The sequence below is a fragment of the Strongylocentrotus purpuratus genome, unplaced genomic scaffold (genome assembly GCF_000002235.5).
Source record: "Strongylocentrotus purpuratus isolate Spur 01 unplaced genomic scaffold, Spur_5.0 spur5_scaffold_20, whole genome shotgun sequence".
Classification (NCBI taxonomy): Eukaryota; Metazoa; Echinodermata; class Echinoidea; order Camarodonta; family Strongylocentrotidae; genus Strongylocentrotus; species Strongylocentrotus purpuratus.
In genome coordinates this window covers 15,475,030-15,498,772 of record NW_022145606.1, presented here as the reverse complement: position 1 = coordinate 15,498,772, position 23,743 = coordinate 15,475,030, and the positions used below count along the sequence as shown (strand labels likewise).

Here is a 23,743-nt window from a genome sequence, read left to right as displayed (position 1 = left end):
AGTTTTAGTAGTTTTAGTAAAAAAAATGAAAGAATAGCGGATTTGCTTACCTTTCTTGGGGACACTTGATTCTTCTTTTTCTGCCATGCCTACATTGATGTGTAGTTCAACGAAACAATTTAGAAAGGAAAACATTGTTATAGCATTAAATAGCCCATCAACCAATGGCAGATCCAAGAGGGACAAAATTGCCCCCCCCCCCTGAAATGAGGGAAAGAAGGAGCAACGGAAGAAGAAAAAAAAGAGAAAGAGAAAAATATGTAACAGATTAAAAGAAGAAAAAAATAGAGAGAAATAGAGAGAGATAAAAATGTAAACATATATACTGCTGTCTCGAGAAACGGGTCGGCAACATATAAGATGGGATGGTAACCCATCTTTGCGTAATGGCTGTATACATTAACATGTATAGATGAGTTGCGGATCAGGGCGCGAATCGGCCGCGGTCCTCTTTCTTTGGCAGCCTTTAAACAGCGACAAGAAAGAGCAACAGAAGGATCATATAGATATATCATCCAGAAACTGAAACATACCGCCAATACTACAGAGAGAAGTTGAGGAAGCTGTAAACAGTATGAAGGACAACAAGGCACCGGGAAATGACGAAATAACAAGTGATATTATCAAACAGGGAGGGGAGGAGACAATTACACAGTTACTGAAACTATTTAACCAGATATTGGAAAAGCTACATATTCCAACCACTTGGAAAGAGGAGAAAGATTTTTTTTTATACAAGAAAGGTGACAAAGCTGTTGTGAAAAACTATCGCCCAATCAGCCTTCTATCTCATCTGTACAAGATCTTCACCAAAGTAATCCAAAATAGGATCGAAGATATATTGGACACAAATCAACCCAGAGAACAAGCATGGTTTAGAGCTGGCCTCTCAACAACAGACCACCTACAAGCTATATATAAATCAACTCATTGAGAAGGCAAATGAGTACCAACTTCAACTATGCCTCGGATTTGTAGACTACCAGAAGGCGTTAGATTCCATCGAACACACAGACATGTTTGATGCCCTACGAAAGATTAACATTGAAGAAGGGTATGTGAGCATCCTGGAAGATATTTACTCCAACGCAGTAGCCAGAATTCACTTTGACAATGATGTATCAAGGGAGGTCAAGATCCAGAGGGGAGTCCGACAGGGAGACACATTATCTTCAAAGATATTCACAGCCACTATAGAGGAAGTATTTTAAAAGTCGCATTTAAATGGAGGAGTAAACATTGATGGGGAAACACTTACTGATCTCAGATGCGCTGATGACGTGGCCTTAATCTCAACATCAACCAAAGACTTGGAAGACCAGCTGACAGGTCTCAACAGAGAGAGCAAACGTATTGGCCTAACTATGCACAAAGAGAAAACTAAATATATGACTAAATATGACACAGATGAAAACATCGAGATAGAAGATCGAACGTTAGAGAGAGTGAGCAGTAACAAGTATCTGGAAAAAACTTTGAAAATGGAAGACACCACAAAAGAAAAAGTTATGATGAGAGTAAAAACAGGATGGATGACCTTTGGAAGATACAAAGACATGTTGACCGATAAAAACATACCCATGTCACTAAGAAGAAAAATGTTCAACCAATGCATTCTAACAACAATGACATATGGATCAGAAACATGGTCATTGACAAATGATCTAGAACAGAAGCTTGTGACTGCTCAACGAGGTATGGAGAGAAAGATGTCGCATTTATCTCTGCGAGACAAAATAAATCACAAAGTCATACGCAAGAAAACAAAGGTTAAAGACATAATGAAGAAAGTCAGAGAATCAAAGTATAGATGGGCTGGGCACGTAGCAAGACTTCAGGACAATAGATGGACAAATCGTTTAACATAATGGCAACCAAGGATGGGAAAGAGAAGAAGGGGGAAGACAGATGAGAAGATGGAGAGATGACCTAACATCATAGATGGGAACGGCCGCTTGGACTAGGACAGCTAGAGACATAAGAGAATGGAAATGTTATGTTGAGGGCTTTGTCCAACGTCTGGATAAACTAAAGCCTGATAGATAGATAGATAGAAACAGGGGAAAAGGGACAGAGAGAGAAAGCGACGGAACAAAATAGCGAGAAGAGAAAGAGAAAAGAAGGCAAAAATAACAGAAAATGGGTGAAGAGACAGAAGAAAGAAAGAAAAAAAAAAACATGAAACTGAAATGTACAAATAGAGAATGCAGTGTCTATCTCTTGGCACAGCATATTCCAACGAAACATTCGGACGAAGGTAAAACAGTAGGGAAAAAATGTTTCTAATGAACTGTCAGGGGTCCATCGGCGGACCCCTGGACCCAATCATTAAAGAAAAAAGTAGTTCCTCTGAACATAATCCAAGAAGATTGTCCTTGGGATAGACTGTGTGTATGAGAGAGGGAGAGAGAACTGATATCTCACGAAATAAAGCAGTAAGGTTTGGGCACGTATTACAGTGTCTATCCCTTATTGATGAATATCTGGAAGGTTCCGAATTGCCAAAACTCACGAGCATCCGGGGGCTCCAGACCATCAACCACCACATTCTGTTTTGTATACAACTATGGAATCACTGTATTAGGATTAGCCTCGTATTCCATACAAGTTTTTTTTTTTAGAAGAACTTGATGGTCGATGGTGTCAAGGTTTTTGAAAGGTCATTAAAGATGCCATAACAAAAGAAATTGCCTCTGTCAATTTCATGTAGAGTAGAACACAACATGTATTACAAACAGAGAAGTAGAATAATTCTACCTAAAACCAGGTTTTCAAAAATCTTTTTTTGCAAAGAGTACTGACTTCCCGGGGATTTTTGAAAAAAAATGTACAAAAAAACAAAAACAAAAACACATATTTTGCTCAAATTTGTAATGCAAATCATCACGAAACTTATTGAATGAGGTATCATCTTGTACTTAATTAAATTGCCTTTCATATGACACCTTACACATGGTAAAATGAGGTGCTTTTAACAAGTAATCCCCAAAATTGTTCAACAATAGTTATAAATGGCGGCCATTTTTTTTTCTTCCCAGCAGCATATTGCAAAGGTTGGTCACCTAAAAAATGTGCAGGAAGGTCCCCTGAACACATTAATACACAACAAACTTTTACAACATTCAATTTTCAAGAACCTGCTGTGCCCCCTGGGTATAAGGTGCCTCTTTATTTTATTATCAGTTTTGTGTAATAACAGGGCATCTCTTTATATCGAACTTTACTGATTTGCATAACCTCACAAGTAATTTACGTTATCCAGGTTTGTGTTTTGTATTACTCTACATTGCCTTAACATGATACTTATGTATTTTTCAATACATCAAATGACCTCGTGCCTAGTTCCAATGAAGCAATGAAGCAAATATGTAAATGAAAGGAGAGAAATGTCAGATGGATGACCACAACTATTATATGAAATACCCATGATTGGACAAAGTTGCATACTTACCTTCTGCAAAGCGTAAAATTAGTGCATTGAAAATAGAGAAATAGGACAAATATTAGAATATATTACATGCACACATTAAACTATATATCTTATCAAACGGACACTGACAAATATTCAATGATCTATAACACTAATTATGAATAAATAAATAGATCATTTACATCTCAATTGCGTAAGAAGTTAAGATATTCAAAACATGATAAAGGTTATCATTTGAGAAACTGAGCATTAGTATAATTATAATTATCATTATTATTATTGTTTTCATTATTTTTCCTAATTCTCTTTTACTTTTCTTTCCTTTCTTCCCCTTGTTTTCATTTCCTTTCTTTTTGCTATCATTTTCAATCTTATTTGTTGGTAATTTAAATAAAAATGAAAGAATCAGGGATTTGCTTGCCTTCAATCGCCTCGGGAACACTTGGTTCTTCTTTTTCTGCCATGCCTACATGGATGTACAGTTCAACGACACAATTTAGAAAGAAAAACATTGTAGAGTAGAACACAACTTTATTACACACAGAGAAGTAGAATAATTCTACCAAAAACCAGGATTTAAAATATCTTATTTTGCAAATAATGCATAACTTTCTTATTAATAATCCGATTTTGCTCAAACTTGTTTTGATTGGTTTGTCTGATTTTTCTGCTTTTATTGAAAGTAAATTATTTTTCGAGTGGACTTGTCCTGTAATCTTTCTATAAATTTTGCAAAAATGGAAAAAGTGCAACAGTTCCATCATTTGTAATACACTCTGGACCAAATACTGTACCAGTACCTGCACACATATTTGAAATATCTCACAATGAATTTACGATATAGTGGGTACATCCTTTTAGATCTCAGGGAGACCAACAATCCTGTCCATTCACCTTTGCAGTATTGATGAAACAGGATGATATATATATGCGAATGCATATACGAACTGCGTGATAGTAGGATCCGTAGGAAGATAAGACATTCAAACTGTGACAAAGGTAATCTCAAAGTTTTTGAAAACTTGTTATTATTTGTATCATTATAATTATTATTATTTTGATGATGATTATTATTATTACTGTTATAATTATTTCTCCTCCTCCTTACCCCCCCCCCCCCTATTTTGCTTCTCCTTTTTCTTCTCCTCTTTGTTTTCTTCTCCTTTTTCCTTCTAGTTTTGTTTCAGGTGGTTTAAAGTTTTGTTACTTTTCCCGTGTTTTCCTTTTTGTTCCTTTCTGTGTTTTTGTTGCAATCTTATTGTTAGTAATTTAAGTAAACATGAAAGAATCAGGGATTTGCTTGCCTTCAATCGCCTCGGGGACATTTGGTTCTTCTTTTTCTGCCATGCCTACATTGATGTGTAGTTCAACAAAACAATTTAGAAAGAAAACAAATATAGACTTAAAAACCAATCCACCAATGGCGGATCCAAGAGGGACCGAAACGGTCCCCCCCCCCCCCCGCCTCCCGTAAAATGGGGAAAGAAAGAGCAACTGAAGAAGAAAAAAAGAGAAGAGTATGTAACAGATTAAAATAAAGAAAAGGGGAGAGAGAGAGAGAGAGAAATGTATACATATATACTGCTCTCTCGGGAAACGGGTCGGCAGCATATAAGATTTGATGGTAACCCATCCCATTTCAAGCTTTGAGTATTAAATGCCTGTATACATTTACATGAATAGGTCAGCTGCGGGTCAGGGCTCAAATCGGCCGCGGCCCTCTTTGGCAGCGTTAAACAGGGGGAAAAGTAAATAGCGAGAGAGAGCGACGGAATAAAGGGAGAACAGAAAGAGAAAAGAATGCAGAAGAACAGAAAGTGGATGAAGAGACAGAGAGAAAAAAATACAAAAAGAAAAACATGAAACTTAAATTGCAGTGTCGATCTGTTGGCACAGCATCTTCCAATGAAGCATTCGGACAAAGGTAGAACAGTAGAAAAAAGAATTATTTCTAATGAACTGGCAGGGGTCCGTCGGCGGACCCCTGGACCCAATCCTTGAAGAAAGAAGTAGTTCCCTCTGAACATAATCCTAGACAAATCTTTGTTCTATAAGATTGTCCTTGGAATGGACTGTGTGTGTGTGTGAGAGAGAGAGAGAGAGAGAACTTATATCCCAAGAAATAAAGCAATAGGGATTGTGCAAATTGTAAGACACGTATTACAGTGTTTATCCCTTAAGATCACTACCTTGAAGGTTCTGAATTGCAAAACTCTAGAGCATCCGAGGGCTCCAGACCATCGACCACCACCTTCTTCTTTTGTTGTAATTTAACTATGAAACCACTGTAAGGGTTACCCTCTTATTTCATGCAAATGTATTATTTTGGTAGGACTGGATGGTCGATGGTGTCAAATGTTTGTGAAAGGTCCTTAAAGATCCCATAACAAATATAATTGCCTCTGATAATTCCATGTAGATTAGAACACAACATGTATTACACACAGAGAAGTAGAATAATTCTACCCAAAACCAAGATTTAGAATATCTTATTTTGCAAAGAGTACATAGAGTTTGTCGAACGTAATCTTTCTAGTAACTTTGCAAAAATGGAAAAAGTGAAACAGTTCTATTATTTTTAATACACTTTGGACCAGGTACTGTACAAGTACCTACATACATATTTAAAATATCTCACAATGAATGTATGATATAGTGGATACATCATTTTAGAGGTCAGGGAGTAAAATAATCCGGTCCATTCGCCTTTGCAGTTTTTATAAAACAGGATGATATATCCGAATATATACCCGAACTTCGTGATAGTTGGCATGGCATTCCTGACTTCCCGGGTATTTTTGAAAAAAATTGTGAACTAAAAAAAAATTAAAAAAAATCACATTTTTGGCTCAAACTTGTAATGCAAATCATCAAGAAACCTATTGAATGAGGTATCATCTTGTGATTATTTAATTGTCTTTCATATGACACCTTACACATGTTAAAATGAGGTGCTTTTAAAAAGTAATCCCCAAAATTGTTCAACAGTAGTTATACATGGCGGCCAAGGTTTTTCCAGCAGCATATTGCAAAGGTTGGCCAACTGGAAAATGTGCAGGAAGGTCCCCTGAACATACTAATACCCAACAACCTTTTACAACATGCAATGTCTCAAGAACCTGCTGTGCCCCCGGGTATAAGGTGCCTCTTTATTTTATTACCAGTTTTGTGTAATAACTAGACATCTCTTTATAGCGAACTAACTTTACTGATTTGCATGACCTCACAAGTAATTTACGTTATCCATGATTTTAAATTATATGTATTTCTTACCACAGACCAGGCGCGTACGCAGGATTTTTTCAAAGGGGGGGGGGGGGTTTCGGGAAGGTTACGCTCTCGGGAAGGTTACAATTGGGCTATTGCCCTCGGCACGCCTCGGGCAATAGCACAATTCTAGCCTTCCCTTGAGCGTATAAAAACAACTATTTCTCTCAAAGCAGTCATTAATACTATATTATTACATGCACACATTTAACTATGTATCTTACCGAACGGATACTGACGAGTATACGAATATTCAATAATCTATAACCATAACACCAATTATTACTAAATAAATAGATCATATACATCTAAAATTCGTAGGAAGATAAGACATTCAAACTGTGACAAAGGTAATCTCAAAGTTTTTGAAAAAGTATGCTTCTATTATTTGTATCATTATAATTATTATTATTTTGATGATGAATATTATTATTACTATTGTTATCATTATTTCTCCTTCTCCTTAATACCCCCCCCCCCCCTCTTTGACTTCTCCTTTTTCTTCTCTTCTTTGTTTTCTTCTCTTTTTTCCTTTTTGTTTTGTTTCAGGTGGTTTAAAGTTGTTTTATTTTCCCCGTGTTTTCCTTTTCTTTCCTTTCTGTTTTTATTTTCCAATCTTATTGTTAGTAGTTTGAGTAAAATTGAAAGAATAGCGGATTTGCTTACCTTTCTTGGGGCCACTTGGGTCTTTTTTTTCTGCCATGCCTACATTGATGTGTAGTTCAACGAAACAATTTAGAAAGGAAAACATTGTTATAGACTTAAATAACCAATCCAACGAAGCATTCGGACGAAGGTAGAACAGTAAGAAAACAATATTTCTAATGAACTGGCAGGGGTCCATCGGCGAACCCCTGGACCCAATCCTTTAAGAAAGAATTAGTTCCTATGAACATAATCCCAGACAAATCTTTGTTCTATAAGATTGAGCTTGGGATAGACTGTGTGTGTGTGTGTGTGTGAGAGAGAGAGAGAGAGAGAGAAAAAAACCCTGATATTCCACGAAATAACGCAATAGGGGTTGTGCAAATTGTAAGGCACGTATTACAGTGAATATCATGAAGGTTCTGAATTGCCAAAACTCACGATCATCCGGGGGCTCTAGACCATCGACCACCACATTCTTTTTGGTATACAACTATGGCACCACTGTATTAGGGTTAGCCTCGTATTCCATAGAAGTGTAATTGTTTTAGAAGAACTGGGTGGTCGATGGTGTCAAATGTTTGTGAAAGGTCCTTGAAGATCCCATAACGAATAAAATTGCCTCTGATAATTTCATGTAGAGTAGAACACAAATCATTACACACAGAGAAATAGAATATTTTTTGCGAAAACCAGGATTCAAATTTTGAAAGATTCATAGAGTTTGTTGTACATTAATCTGTCTAGTAACTTAGCAAAAATGGAAAAGGTGCAACGGTTCTATCACTTAAATACACTATAGACCAGGTAATGTACCGGTACGTACATACATATTTAAAATATCTCACAATGAGTTTACGATATAGTGGATACATCCTATTAGAACTCAGGAAGACTAACAATCTGGTCCATTCGCCTTTGCACTTTTGATGAAACAGGACATAATTATGCGAATACATGAACGAATTTCGTGATAGTTGGGATTACATTCCTGACTGCATGGATTCCTGATGGATTCTAATACTAACTGTAAACACAAAGTTTGAAATCTAATATCAGTATAAGGTTTGTGTTTTGTATTACTCTACATTGCCTATTCATGATACTTATATCTATTTCAATATATCAATAGACATCGTGCCTAGTTCCAATGAAGCAATGAAGCAAATATGTAAATGAAAGGAGAGAAATATCACATGGATGATAACAATTATTATATGAAATAACCATGATTGGACAAAATTGTATACCCACCTTCTGCAAAGCGTGAAATTAGCGCATTGAAAATAGAGAAATAGGACAAATATTAGGATATATTACATGCAAACATTTAACTATGTATCTTATCAAACGGATACTTACGAATATTAAATGTTATAAAATGGCTCTAGTATTTTAAGCATCGTGATTGGTCAATACGCGTCACATGACATTGACAAAAAGCGCAACAAAAAGTTATATTGCACGGCGCGTACGTGACCATGGAGATCCAGTGCGCCCGCGTACGCGTAGTACTAGTACGCTCCCTCGAGTGCATTGTAGGCTATAGGCTACGCGTAGCTAATATTGTACGCTCCACCATGATCCCTAGCGCAGCGTACGCGTAGCTAGCTTAGCTCTAGCTAGAGCGGGGTATTATTAGAAAGCAAATTTTTATGTTACTTTTGCCTTGGATTTAGACCCGTTTTGACTTTTGGATTTTATAATGAAGCCAAGAATTTCAGCTGTCTGATGTAGACTCGTCTCTAGACACCCTATGCATTTTATTTTTAATCAAACAATGAATCCCGTGGACTTTTCGGTAAGCCTGCAAGGTTTTACTTTTAGACCCTCATTTTAGTCTAGTAGAATCTACTAGGTCTAGTCTACTAGATCTAGTAGAACCAACATAGACTAACTCTAGATCTAGATCGAACTCTCGTATACTTAAGATCTAAACTTTTGTTTGTTGCTGTTTGTGTCGCTATTTTATAAAACAAATAACGCACTTGACCCTGTTGTGCGATACGTAAATGCAGTGTTCGCTCGGTTTCTTCAGATGGTTCGCACTGTCAACTCGCCGCAAGCGGCTCGTTGCACAGAGCGGCACCAATCCAAAGAAACCTCGCGCGTACTGCATTCACCGCTATTGCACTCTGGGCCGTGCGTTATTTGTATAATCTATAACCATAACACCAATTAATAATAAAAAAAATAGATCATATACATCTAACATTTAACTATGTATCTTATCAAAAGGATACTGACAAATATTCAATGATCAATAAATAAATACATCATATTCATCTCAAATCCGTAGGAAGATAATACATTCAAACTGTAATAAAAGAAATCTCAAAGTTTTTGAAATAGTGTGCCCTTATTATTGTATCATTATAATTATTATTGTTTTGATGATAATTATTGTTATTACTTTTGTTATCATTAGTTCTGTTCCTCCGCCCCCCCCCCTTCTTTTGCTTCTTATTTTTCATCTCCTCTTTGTTTTCTTCTCTTTTTTCCTTCTTGTCTTGTTCCAGGTGGTTTGGTTTAAAGTTTTGTTATTTTTCCCGTGTTTTCCTTTTTTTTTCCTTTTTGTTTTCCAATCTTATTGTTATTATTTTTATTAAAAATAAAAGAATCAGGGATTTGCTTGCCTTCATCAGTCCACTCGGAATCACTTGTTTCTTCTTTTTCTGCCATGCCTACATGTATGTGTAATAGGCCAGTTTCGTAATGTATTCAGAGACCTTTAAATCGCATTACGTAATCGGAGGGTCGGACAAGCAGAACTCGCGGTGCGTAGCAGACTACACTTTGCGTGCATACCATACTTGACTGTGTTCGCTAAGTGTGATTGTATCGTTTGTTTTCGCTATTTTGAGAGAGAGAGAGAGAGAAGAAAAAGGAGGCAGTTTCAAACTTGAATACTAAATATCTTTGAGATGTGATTTTGTTCTTCATATATTTGATCTTTAAAATCGCTGAGTCTTAGGCAAGAATAATAGAAAAGCATTGCTGGTACAGAACTAGCGATTCACATCTTGCAGCTAAACCTGTTCGGCCAAGTCCCCGGTACAGGCAGCGCACGATACCCCCTCAAAAAGAAGAAAAACGAGGTCGATGATACAAGCGACATTGGCTTGAAAGCCAGTGATGAAACAGAAAGCGAAGCACCAAAATATAAGTTAGCTAGCCGATATCGGTAATTTCCATTCAATTTTGCATTTACCTTAGCTTGAATCTGAGTACAAATTTGGACGTAGAAATGAAAGAAGTGATGAACTATTTTCCACTCGGCGTTCGCACACACAGTCACCTCTGCTTGCAGAAGCGTGCGCGCGTACCACGTGTTCGTGTTCGTGTAGGCGCGATTCACATTTTCAAAATGAAATGCAATTTTACGGATTAAAAAATGTTTGTGAAACGCCTCGATACGGACTATTTCAAGGCGGACAAGAAACGGCTAACGAGAAGCAAGCACTGACCGCAGAATCAATATTATTAACAAAAGCAACGAGAAATAATGACAATAAAGGTAATAATTATTAAAATAATATTTATAAAATAATATCGTCCGATGACAGCTAGAGAGCTAGAATAAGAATGATGAATAATGATAAACAAATAATTTTGAACGGAAAAAATGAAGAAAAACAATGAACAAGGAAAAAGAATGATAGAGCAATGGAAAAGGGGAATAATGAAAGTAATAATAAAAAAACCTTATGATGGCAAGGAAGAAGAATCAGGATGATGAATAATTTTATTGTTTAGAATAAGATTAGGAATTAAGTTTGATTTTCATAAAATAAAAGTTAATAGTATTAAACTGCAATTATGCCGGACCTTCAAGAAGAAATTATTGTTATTTAAAAAAAAAAACATTTAAAAAATAAAATTGTTATTACATTTATTAGATCTAGTCTAGACTTCTACTTTTTATTTGTTTATTATTTATATATTTTTTCTTTTTGTTCAAGTTGGTATGTTCTGTCTTTTTGCGTCGGTTTGACCTGTATAACCTAGTCACAAGTCGCTATCATGAGCTGCCGAGAGCTAACTAGAGGGGGGATTGTACTCGAGCTTCTCCAGGCCACATAATCTATGGCCATCGGGAAATATCAATCGAAAGTCTTCAAAACTCTTAAAAGCCTTCAGTTTTCGACGATCATACATGCATGGTCCGCCATATTCTCTACTAGATAATTGAATACGTCATAGGTCCAAAGTCAGGAATATCGTCAAACTTAAGGGAGGTATATGTAACTAGTTCACTTAACGAAAATCCTGACTGAGTGACACGGACCCCGTAGGTCAGGGGCAACGGGCAGGCTAGTCCGCTACTGCGGACGCTAATTTAACGAGTCTTTTCTCGGGTGTATACCGTAGTCGAAACTCCTCTTTTTCTTAGAAAATATTGCAGCTGCCTGAAACTTAGCTTGATGAATGGCAAGTCGGAAGATATTTCCGGCCAAAACAGAAATTCATATATATACACGCAGTTTTGATAGAAAGATATGAATGCAATTTAACGGCAAGAACCGACAGTCTAATACACAATGCACAGATTCAAAATGGCGATTTGACAAAGCTTGTCGGGCTTGGTTACAGTAACCGCGCATTACGTAACCGCCGAAACTGGCGTATTAAACGAAACGATTTAGAAAGGAAAAAAATTGTTATAGACTTAAATAACCGATCCACCAATTGCGGATCCAAGTGGGGCCGAATCAGCTGCTCCCCCCTTTTGTTGACCTGAATAAAATGGGGGAAAAGACCAACGAAAGAAGAAAAAGAAAGATAAATTAAAAAAAGAAGAGAAAGAGAAAAGTATGTAACAATTTTGTTTTAAGGAGAGAGATAGAGAGAGATAAAAATGTATAAATAGATACTGCTCTCTCGAGAAACGGGTCGGCAACATATTAGATTGGATGGCTACCCATTCCATTTCAAGCTTTGTGTATTTAATGCCTGTATACGTTTAGATGTACAGATCAGCTGCGGATCAGGGTGCAAATCGGCCGTTGCCCTCTTTTTTGGCAGCGTAAAACAGGGGAAAGGAAAATAGAGAGAGAGAGAGAGAGAGAGAGAGAGCGACGGAAAAAAGGAAGAACATAAAGAGAAAAGAAGGCAAAAGAACAGAAAATGGATGTCGAGACAGAGAGAGAAACAAACAGAAAAACATGAAACTTAAATATACAAATACAGAATACAGTATCGATCTGTTGGCACAGCATATTCCAACGAAGCATTCGGACGACGGTAGAACAGTAGGAATATTATTTTTTATTTCTAAGTAACTGGCAGGTGTCAATCGGCGGAGCCCTGGACCCAAAAATTTAAGAAAGAAGTAGTTCCTCTGAACATAATCCAAGACAAATCTTTGTTCTATAAGATTGTCCTTGGAATAGAATGTGTGTGTGTGTGTGTGTGAGAGAGAGAGAGAGAGACAGAAAGAGAGAGAAAGCTGATATCACACGAAATAAAGCAATACGGGTTGTGCAAATTGTAATGCACGTATTGAAGTGTCTATCCCTTAATAGTGACTATCTTGAAGGTTCTGCATTGCCAAAACTCAAGAGCATCCGGGGGCTCCAGACCATCGACCACCACATTCTGTTTTGTATACAACTATGGAACCACTGTATTAGGGCTAGCCTCGTATTTAATAGAACTGTAATTGTTTTAGAAGAACTGGGTGGTCAATGGTGTCGAATGTTTGTGAAAGGTCCTTAAAGATCACATAACAAATCAAATTGCCTCTGATAATTCCATGTAGAGGAGAACACAAATTATTACACACAGAGAAGTAAAATAATTTTTGCGAAAACCAGGATTCAAATTTCCTATTCTGCAAGATTTCATAGAGTTTGTTGTACATTAATCTGTCGAGTAACTTAGCTAAAATGGAAAAGTTGCAACAGTTCTATCACTTAAATACACTTTAGACCAGATACAGTACCGGTACGAACATACATATTTAAATTATCTCACAATAAATTTACGATATAATGGGTACATCCTATTAGAACTCAGGGAGACAAACAATTCGATCCATTCACCTTTGCAGTTTGGATGAAACAGGACATAATTATGCGAATACATGAACGAATTTCGTGATAGTTGGGATTGCATTCCTGACTTCCTAGGTATTTTTGAAAAAAATTGTTACAATTTTTTTTTTTTTTTAATCACGTTTTTTCCTCAAATGTGTATAAATGCAAATCATCACGAAACCTATTAAATGAGGTACCATCTTGTGGTTAATTTATCATATGGATGACTACAATTATTATATGAAATAACCATGATTGGACAAAGTTGAATAATTACCTCACTTAAGAAATCCAGCCATCTGATTGGTCGAAATTGCATTCATAAACTATTCCTGTAAAATTCTCGGTAATATTCCAAACCCATGTAATAGTTCTAAAAAATGGTTTGAGCGATTGCGGATACCGTACGTGTGAATTGGTCGCTATATATTTGCTGCTAGTTGTATTACAAAATTGGTAAAATATAGCGACCAATTCACACGTACGGTATCCGCAATCGCTCAAACCATTTTTAACATGTAAACATATAGGTATTTCACAAAGACTGAACTATTTCCCCGGTAACCATGGTTACTGGGATTTTAGAACCATTTTTTAGAACTATTACATGGGTTTGGAATATTGAATCCGGGCTAACTCGCCCCACGGGACATCTCGCCCCAGCCTCAAAGACTGGGGCGAGATGTCCCGACACGATTCATCGATCGACAGATACCAATGTGTATATGTTACTGCTCAGTGTACATTTTAGATGAGATGGCTGATGTTTGTTCACATTCTTTCGTCCTGGCCGTAAATTACAAACTACAGACTACTAGTATCTCTCGATCGATAAATCATGTCGGGATATCTTGCTGGGGCGAGATGTCCCGTGGGGCGAGTTAGCCCGACTCCCTAGTAGCGGCCAGCGCAGACGACCGACTGTACTAGTCCAAAATGGCTGAAGAAATGCTCCCAATATTTCAGCTTCTTGATGATGATCAAATGCGAGACTTGATTGATTCTGCTGACAGCAAGAACACGAAAAATTCAGTTAAATTCTCCATGAAATTATTCGAAGACTTCTTGCAAGTTATCAACACAGACCTCGACAGCGTAAACAAACTTTCAAATTCGGAGCTGGACAACGTACTGCAAAAATTTTACGCTGGTACTAGACGGAAGAACGGAAGTTATTACATGAAGAAGTCAATGTTAGCTATTAGATTCGGACTTCAGCGTCATTTCCTCAATTGTAACAAGATAGATATCATCAAGCATGAAGATTTTTCCGACTCGACGAGACTTTTTGAGTATTTTTCAGCAATGCTTAAGCAGGAAGGAAAGGGAGTTGTAACTCACAAACCAGCTGTCTCAGCAGAAGACATGGACAAAATCCAAGGTTCGCTTGATTTGGTTGATCCTATGGGTCTACAAGACAAGGTATTTATGGACGTCATGTTGTATATGTTTAATAGAGGTAGAGAGAATTTGCGTGAAATGACACTTGACAGCTTTGACATTTGTGATGAAGGGGGAAATGCTCAATAACTCTGAAAGATACACTCACAAAAAACAACCGTGCATATAAACTAGAGAAAAGCCAAGGTGGTGTCATGATTCCAACTAATGGTCCACGATGTCCTGTTGCCTCCTTCTTACGCTACAAAGATAAATTGAATCCAAAATGTAAGAGTTTTTGGCAGAGACCGGCAAATGCACAGGCCAAGCGTGAGTTGAAATCCAATCCATCTTCTTCTGATCAATGGTACTGTAAGGCACCCCTAGGGAAAGCAGCATCGGAGACAAAATGAAAACAATTGAAAACAACTCTACAAAATGCTGGGTTCAGAGACAGAGAGATCATGAGTGTCTCCGGACACAAGGCGGAGACCAGTCTCAAACACTATGCTATGACCAGCAGTACAGCAAAAGAAAACATGAGTCATGCTATCGCGGCAGCCGTTGATCCGAAATCAGTACCATCGTCATCGAATATAGGTGATGGTATCGCGGCAGCTGTTGATCCGAAATCAGTACCATCGTCATCGAACATAAGTCATGGTATCGAAGCAGCTGTTGATCTGAAATCAGTACCATCGTCATCGACATCTACTGGTGGTCAGCATAGTGAAAGCCAGGAACTGCGGGAACTAAATTACATTATCAATGAGATCACAAATAACCCAGAGAACTTCCCACGCACATGCAACATCACTACAAGTAGCCATGCCCATGTTTCTAGTCAGCAGGTGGAAGCCCCCACATATCATTTTAACAACTGTACTTTAAACATTTTTAACAAATAAAGTTATTTTCTACGGAGTTCTACCAGTTGAGTTATTTTCTACGGAGTTCTACCTGTTCTACCATTCGAGTTAAGAAGTTCTACCTGTTCTACCAGTTGATTGGTAAGTTGACTCTTCGGTATATAAAAGTATTAACGACTGCTTTAATATTCAAGAAATAGTTGTTTTTATACGCTCAAGGGAAAGTTGCAATTGTGCTATTGCCCGAGGCGTGCCGAGGGCAATAGCACAATTGTTGTAACCTTCCCTTGAGCGTATAAAAACAACTATTTCTCTCAAAGCAGTCATTAATACTATATTTTATTACACGCACATATTTAACTCTGTATCTTATCAAACGGATACTGACGAATATTCATTGATCTAGGACCATAACACCGATTATGAATAAATAAATAGATCATATACATCTCAAACCCGTAGGAAGATAAGACATTCAAACTGTGACAAAGGTAATCTCAAAGTTTTTGAAAAAGTGTGCCCCTTATTATTTGTATCATTATAATTATTATTGTTATGATGATGATTATTATTACCATATTATCATTATTTCTCCCCTTCCTCCCCCCCCCCCCTCTTTTGCTTCTCCTTTTCTTTGTGTTCTTTTTTTTTTTTTCCTTCTTGTTTTGTTTCAGGTGGTTTAAAGTTTTGTTATTTTCCCCGTTGTTATTGGCAGAAATTGAATTTAGGCCCTCTGCGGCAGGTTAGAAGAACGTGGTAGCTAGGGAAATGTATTTGTAGTTGTTGGAAGAATGTCGGAAGGCCTACCAGTTTTCAACCTCCTTCATAAGCTTATAAGCTCCATAACAGGCAGAAAGTGAACTCTATACTATGACCTCTGTTAATCATCGCTTGAATATGTTCATCGGAAGTCTTCATGTGATTATGATATTATAACTATAATGGAAACAATTGGACATTTTCAGACTGAGTCAATTTGTGCTACACGAATGTCGGTATGTGGAACATGTGTGATGACAATCGCATCGAGATCATTGCAAGGGATGGCATAGGTATGTCATTAAGTATGTGTGCACATTAAATGAGCAGAGACTTGAAAGAGCGATGAAGAAAGCAAAGAAGAGCTGCATGTGGAGTGTTTGGAACGAGTAGCCTAGTCTAACGAAGTTAAGCAGTTACACTGAAGTGATGAGTGACAGTGATAGAAAGGTGTAAAATGAATTTACACAGTAGCAGACGACATAACCTACACAGTAATACACTACAGTAGTCTAGGATGAAGACTAGTCACTGTCTATGACTATGTCAGATATTATTTAGACCCAACTACAAGTATTCCCACAGGGCCATATGGCATTAACATTAGTTGAAAACTGAGGCTTTAGTTTATGAAGAATACTAGCCATATAGTTATTGCTTCACTTCAGAAGTGCAGAACTTGAATTAAGTCAGTCATGAATAGTGCGACGTATGATCCACTATTTAGTGGTAATCTGGATGATGACCAGGGACTATTTGAATTTGGATTGGATCTGGAAGAAGCCAGAGGTACTAAAGATGATGTTGGGAATGTACCACTAATTGAACCAAGTGATAGTATTTCAAATGTTGGTGCACCAAGATTTACACCCAAGATGAAGAGTTATGGGTCACACTCGGTTGTCAGTGGGGCAAGCAACTGGAGTGCTGCATCTCGGGCTAAAGTCGAAGCAGCAGCAAGCCATGCAGAACTCAAAGTAAAGGCAGAAGTTCTCAGAAAGAAACATGAACTAGAAAGTGAGATACAATTACTGCAGAGAAGGAAGGAGCAGTTAGAATTAGAAGCAGAAGTAGCTGCAGCAAGTGCAAGATTGGAAGCTATTCAACAGGTGGAAGCTTCACAATACCAAGGTCAAGGTCAAGTTCAAAGACAGCTTGCAAGTGAAACTTCACAAAGACAGCCAGGATACATTCCTCCTTCATCTGTAGCTCATGAGAGAACAACTCAACGTGCTAATAATGTACCAGGTGAGAACCAGCCAGTGTTTGACCTTTCAGCATATTTAATGCAACAAACTAATGTAATTCAAAGACAAAATGACCTCACCAAGGTTCTAGTGGAATGCCACCAAAGAGCATCATTGCCTCAGAGAACTTTGTCACCATTCAATGGAGACCCGTTGCAATACAATTCCTTTATGAGAGCATTTCAACATAGTGTTGAGGAGAAGACTTTGAATCCTAGAGACAAGTTATGTTATTTAGAACAATTCACGAGGGGTGAAGCTAACACTATGGTCCGAAGTTGCATGTACAATGCAGATCCTGAGATAGCCTACAAGCAGGCCAAGGAAGTTCTTCAGAAGAATTATGGCAACAAATACAGGATTACAAATGCCATAATCAAGCGTATGGAGGAGTGGTCAGAAATCAAGACCGATGATGCAGAGAAGCTCAATAACTTTTCGCATTGCTTGACCGAGCTCCTGAACACTGACAAGGACTTGAAACAGTGCAATGAGATAGATCATTCTAACAATGTCAAGATAGCTATCTCCAAGTTGCCATATCGCCTAAGGGAAAAATGGCGCCATACTGCTGATTACATTCAGGAAGAAAAGGGAAAGTGTATCCAGTTTGAAGATGTGGTGACGTTTGTGGCCAAGGCAGCTCGTGTGATATCTAACCCTGTGTACGGAGACATTAAAGGGCCACAAAGAAGAAGTGACACTACGCATTCCAATGTTAGCCAGCCCGGAAAAAGGAATGAAAGACAAGGCTTTGCTACAAGCATTTCTAGTCAAAGGCAAGAAAGGTCAAGTTCTGACAAATACTGTCTTTATTGCAGGGTATCAACGCACGATTTGGAGACTTGTAGAAATTTGGGAGCCAAGCCACATGAAGAACGCATCGAGTTTTGCAGATCACAGGGCTTATGTTTCTCCTGTCTCAAGAAAGCATCACATTTTGCAAAGGAGTGCAAGAGTAGGCTGAAGTGTACATTGTGCCAAAGGACGCATCCATCAGTACTGCACAGACAATTTCAAAAGGGAACCTCAATTCCAAACCAAGATGGTGTTCCAAAGTCTCAGAAAGAAGTTCCAGTACATAAGGACACAGTACATGAAGACACTGATGCTACTTCTACTAACAGTGGAACCCCCGCTACAGACAAATCAGAGAATGGTGTAAAACGCACATTGTCAAGTTTCAGCAGTGGATCCGGCAGCCTCCCTGTTGTGATTCCTGTAGTGGTGCGCTCAAAGGAAAGTGGAAAGCAAATACAGACATATGCATTTCTGGACAATGGAAGCAATGCAGTTTTTGTTAGCCAAGACATGAAGGACAGGCTCCAGCTATCTGGAAAAAGGAAAAACATACAATTGCAAACCTTGACACAGAGTAAGGCCGTAAACTGTGAAGTAATCAACGATATAGAGGTTCTAGACTTAAAGCAGGAGAACAACCTTCAAATCAGAGAAGCATTTGTCCAGCAGTCTATTCCAGTCGGGAAAGAGGAAGTTCCAACACAAGCCAAGTTGAGGCAGTTTCCATACCTCCACCATATTCAGTTGCCAGAAATTGATGAGGATGTGGGCATACTAATTGGAAATAACATTCCAAAAGCGTCAGAACCGCTGGAAGTTATCCACAGTGAACATGATGGTCCTTTTGCATTTAGAACCTTGTTAGGTTGGGCAGTGTGTGGTTTATCTAAGTCTGACGAGTCACAAAGGATCTCCGCTCATCATGTTTCGGTCCAAGCAGATATTAATCAGCAGCTGGTAGATATGTTCAACCAAGACTTCAGTGAAAGGGTGATAAATGATAAACCTGAGAAGTCAAGACAGGATAGGCAGTTTATAGACTCAGTTGAAGGATCTATTCAGCATGTAGATGGGCATTATGAGATTGGTCTGCCTCTAAAAAGCCAAAGTATGAAGATGCCTAACAATAAACCTCAGGCTGAACAGCGTTTAGCACATCTACAGAGGAAGTTCATGCGTCAGCCACAATTTCACAGAGAATACAAGGACTTCATGCACAAGGTAATAGATAAGAACTATGCTGAAATGGTGCCAGACAAGGAACTTCAGAAAAAGAATGGTGAAGTCTGGTACATCCCACACCATGGTGTCTACCATCCTCAGAAAAGGAAACTACGAGTTGTATATGACTGTGCAGCTGCCTACAGGGGGCAGTCCCTAAACCAAAATCTTCTACAGGGGCCGGACCTGACAAATAGCCTGTTGGGTGTTCTGACCAGATTCCGTCAAGACCACATTGCAGTCATGGCAGATATTGAGGCGATGTTTTCTCAAGTAAGACTACGGAAAGAAGACAAGGATCTCCACAGGTTTTTGTGGTGGCCTGATGGCAATATCGAACGACCAATCAAGGAGTATCGCATGAATGTCCATGTATTTGGGGCCACCTCCTCACCAGCGTGTGCCAACTATGCTTTGAAACAGACAGCAGAACAGTGTGAACACGAAGAAGTTGCACATATCATACAACACAACTTCTATGTAGACGATTGTCTATACTCATCCTCTACTGTTGAGAAGGCTGTAGAGCTCTCAAAAGGGCTACAAGCCACATGTGGAAGAGGAGGTTTCCACCTCACCAAATGGAACAGTAACCATAGGGCAGTTTTGCACGCAATACCAAAGGACGAGAGAGCCAGCAGCGTTCAACAGCTAAACTTTGAAAAGGACAAGCTTCCACAGGAAAGAGCTCTTGGGATACTTTGGAATGCTGAAACAGACTCATTCGGCTACAGCATCAAGATCAAGGATCGGCCGCCAACAAAAAGGGGCATGCTATCAATCATCAGTTCAGTGTATGACCCATTGGGTTTTGTGTCTCCTGTGATCTTAACAGCAAAACAACTACTACAAGACCTATGTAGACTCAAGATAGGATGGGATGATGAGATACCAGCCAAACAGATGAAATTGTGGCAAGGCTGGTTAGAGGAACTTCCGATGTTGTCAGAGTACAAGATAGAAAGATGTCTGAGGCCAGCCTCATATGAGCAAGCAGAATCTATCTCCCTCCATCATTTTGCAGATGCCAGCGAGGTTGGATATGGGACGGTCTCCTACCTCAGAATGGAAAATAGTGAAGGAGAGACCAGGTGTTCATTCCTGCTGAGTAAATCAAGAGTAGCACCCCTTAAGCAAGTATCTATCCCGAGAATGGAATTGACTGCTGCAAGCGTGGCGGTGAAGATAGATCAGGTGATCAAAAGGGAGTTAGAGATACCAGTCAAGAGGACCTACTTTTGGACCGACAGCCAGACTGTATTGCGCTACATTCACAACTCAACAGCAAGATTCCAGACATTCGTAGCTAATAGGCTAGCAGTGATTCAAGATGGCTCTAGTCCGGACCAGTGGCATTATGTCAAATCAAGTCTCAATCCAGCAGACGCAGGCTCAAGGGGGTTGAAAGTACAAGAATTACTGTTGAATGAAGAATGGAAAAGTGGCCCAGAGTTTCTTCTGAAGTCTGAAGAAGAATGGCCTAAGACACCTGACATGTCTCGTGATGGAAAGGATGAGCAGCTTGAGATCAAGAAAACCTGCATGGTGGGTTTAACAAGGCCTGGAGGAGAAGTTTCAACAGTACACAAGTTGATCACATATTTCTCAGATTGGACAAGGTTACGAAGGGCTGTTGCTTGGTGGCTAAGGCTCAAAGGAAAACTGAAAGAAAGGGCCAAGTTGTCCTCGGATAAAGTGTGTTCTGACACCCTTACAGTAGCAGAAGTGAATGGTGCAGAATTGGCTATCGTTCGGTGGGTGCAATCTGAGTCCTTCCAAGAAGAAGTAGAAGCCTTGAATCAGAAAGGAAATCAGCCAGGAAAGGCCATACGCAAGAGCAGCAGCATCATAAAGCTAGATGAAATGCATGACAATGTACTGAGGGTTGGCGGACGACTAAGGAATGCCGAGATTGATGGAAATGCAAAACATCAGGTGATCTTGCCCAAAAAGCACCATGTGTCTACCTTGATAGTAAGACATGTTCATCAAAGTGTAGCACACCAAGGTCAAAACCATGTGCTAGCAGAACTTCTTCAGAAGTATTGGATAATTGGAGCAGGTGTGCTGACAAAGACAATCATCAAAAAATGTGTTACATGCAGAAGGTACCAAGCCAAAACAAACACACAAAAGATGGCAGATCTTCCAAGGCCTAGGGTTGCAGCATGTGAACCACCCTTCACATATACAGGCATGGACTATTTCGGACCTTTCGAGACGAGGCGTGGTCGAAGCATGCAGAAACGTTATGGTGTTGTGTTCACCTGTATGACCAGCCGAGCGATACACATAGAAGTGGCAAGTAGCTTGGACACCAGTTCTGCCATAGATGCCATAAGACGATTTGTTAGTCGAAGAGGTTCTGTCAAGACAATGTATTCAGACAATGGCACAAATTTGGTGGGTGCCTGTAGTGCATTGAAGCAGGCTCTACAGGAATGGAGTCAGGAGCAGATCATGAACTTTTGCTGTAATCGTGGAATTCAGTGGAATTTCAATCCACCTGCTGCATCACATTTTGGAGGAGTATGGGAACGACAAATAAGAACTATCAGAAAAATCCTTCATGCCATACTACATGAGCAGTACTTGAAAACTGCCCAGAGTGATGAACAGCTTCACACCTTAATGTGTGAGATAGAGGCAGTTATAAACAGTCGGCCCCTAACCAGAGCTTCAAATGACCCCAGTGACCTGGATGTCATTACACCTAATCATCTACTACAGGCCAAGATGACTACAAGTCCACCCCCAGGGCGCTTCTCAGAGAAGGATGTATACTCTAAGAAAAGATGGCGGCAGATGCAGTTACTAGCAGATACCTTCTGGCGGAGATGGGTGCGTGAGTACCTTCCTACCTTGCAGCAACGGCAGAAGTGGGCCCAACCAAATCGCAGTCTACAAGTGGGAGACGTCGTCTTGATTGCTGATAAGGACGCGCCTAGATGTTCCTGGCAGATGGGACGAGTGGAGGAAGTATATCCGGGTAAAGATGGTCTAGTTCGCAGTGCAAGGATAAAGACAAAATCCACAACACTCACGAGGCCAGTGATAAAGCTGTGTTCACTCCTGGAAGCAGAATAGTGCTCAACTCGTATCATTTGGAATGTGATAGCATGTTTTTTGTGAAGTTTGGATCGATCACTGTGAATTTAATTTGGATCAAGAGCATTTTCAGCAACTATGAAGCACCGAGTGTTAAAAGCAATTCATAAATCGCGAGTCGAGTTTCTTCCGTGACAGAGAATGATTTGGATTGTGATAAAATACCTTTGTAAAATTGGTGCGAGCCAAGCGCCGCCAATGAAAATTATTTTGTGATCAACGTCAATTTATTTTGGATCAAGAGCATTTCCAGCAACATTAAAGCACCGTGTGTTGAAAGCAATTCATAAATCGCGAGTCGAGTTTCTTCTGTGATGGAGAATAATTTACTCCATCAGATAAACAAGTTGGATGCAGATTCAAGTGTTTGAAGCGTGATAAATGATCAGCTGATAAAGTAATTTCAGAAGAATCTCACTAACTGCAAACTTCGAACAAAAAACAAGACATATGAAGAACAATTTGTGATGTCCATGTTCCATAAACTTTCAGACTTTCAGAGAATAGCAACAAGACAGGAGGACATTATATTAAATGTTTGCATTGCATGAGTATTTAAGATTTTGTGAAATTGAATAAGTTTTTTATTTGATGTTTTGTCAGGCTAAACAATGTTTTTAAACGTTTGATAAAATTGCAAAATTATGTTTTGTATTTTGGCAGGTATTAAAGCACAAGTGGTGCAGTGACACTATTTGTTTGATCAGCCACCTCGATTTCATAGGCAAAGAATTTATATAATTCAGATTTGGAATTATCAGTTTGGAGACAGTTTTAGATTTCCAAAGGTAGATATGCATTTTGTGCAGGAACAATGGCTGAATTGTTCAATTCGAATTAGTGTTACTTACAGGTTGTAATACAAGACAATATATGTACATGACGCTCTAATACAAGACAATATATGTACATGACGCTCTAATGTAGGTTGGATTCCATGTCACACCAAAGCTGGATAAAGTTGAACTTGTTTTGTGA

General features: G+C 38.8%; 1 protein-coding gene across 1 annotated transcript; it reads left to right on the top strand.

Moving 5' to 3' along the window:
* Positions 1–17,083: 17,083 nt before the first annotated feature.
* LOC100888840 lies at positions 17,084–22,744 on the top strand. The gene has a single exon (XM_030993700.1). It carries the CDS (start codon positions 17,084–17,086, stop codon positions 22,742–22,744), a length of 5,661 nt encoding a protein of 1,886 aa, XP_030849560.1.
* The last annotated feature ends 999 nt before the right edge of the window (positions 22,745–23,743 follow it).

Coding starts and splice junctions, on each gene's coding strand:
- LOC100888840 (XM_030993700.1), top strand. CDS start 17,084: ATGAATAGTGCGACGTATGATCCACTATTTAGTGGTAATCTGGATGAT.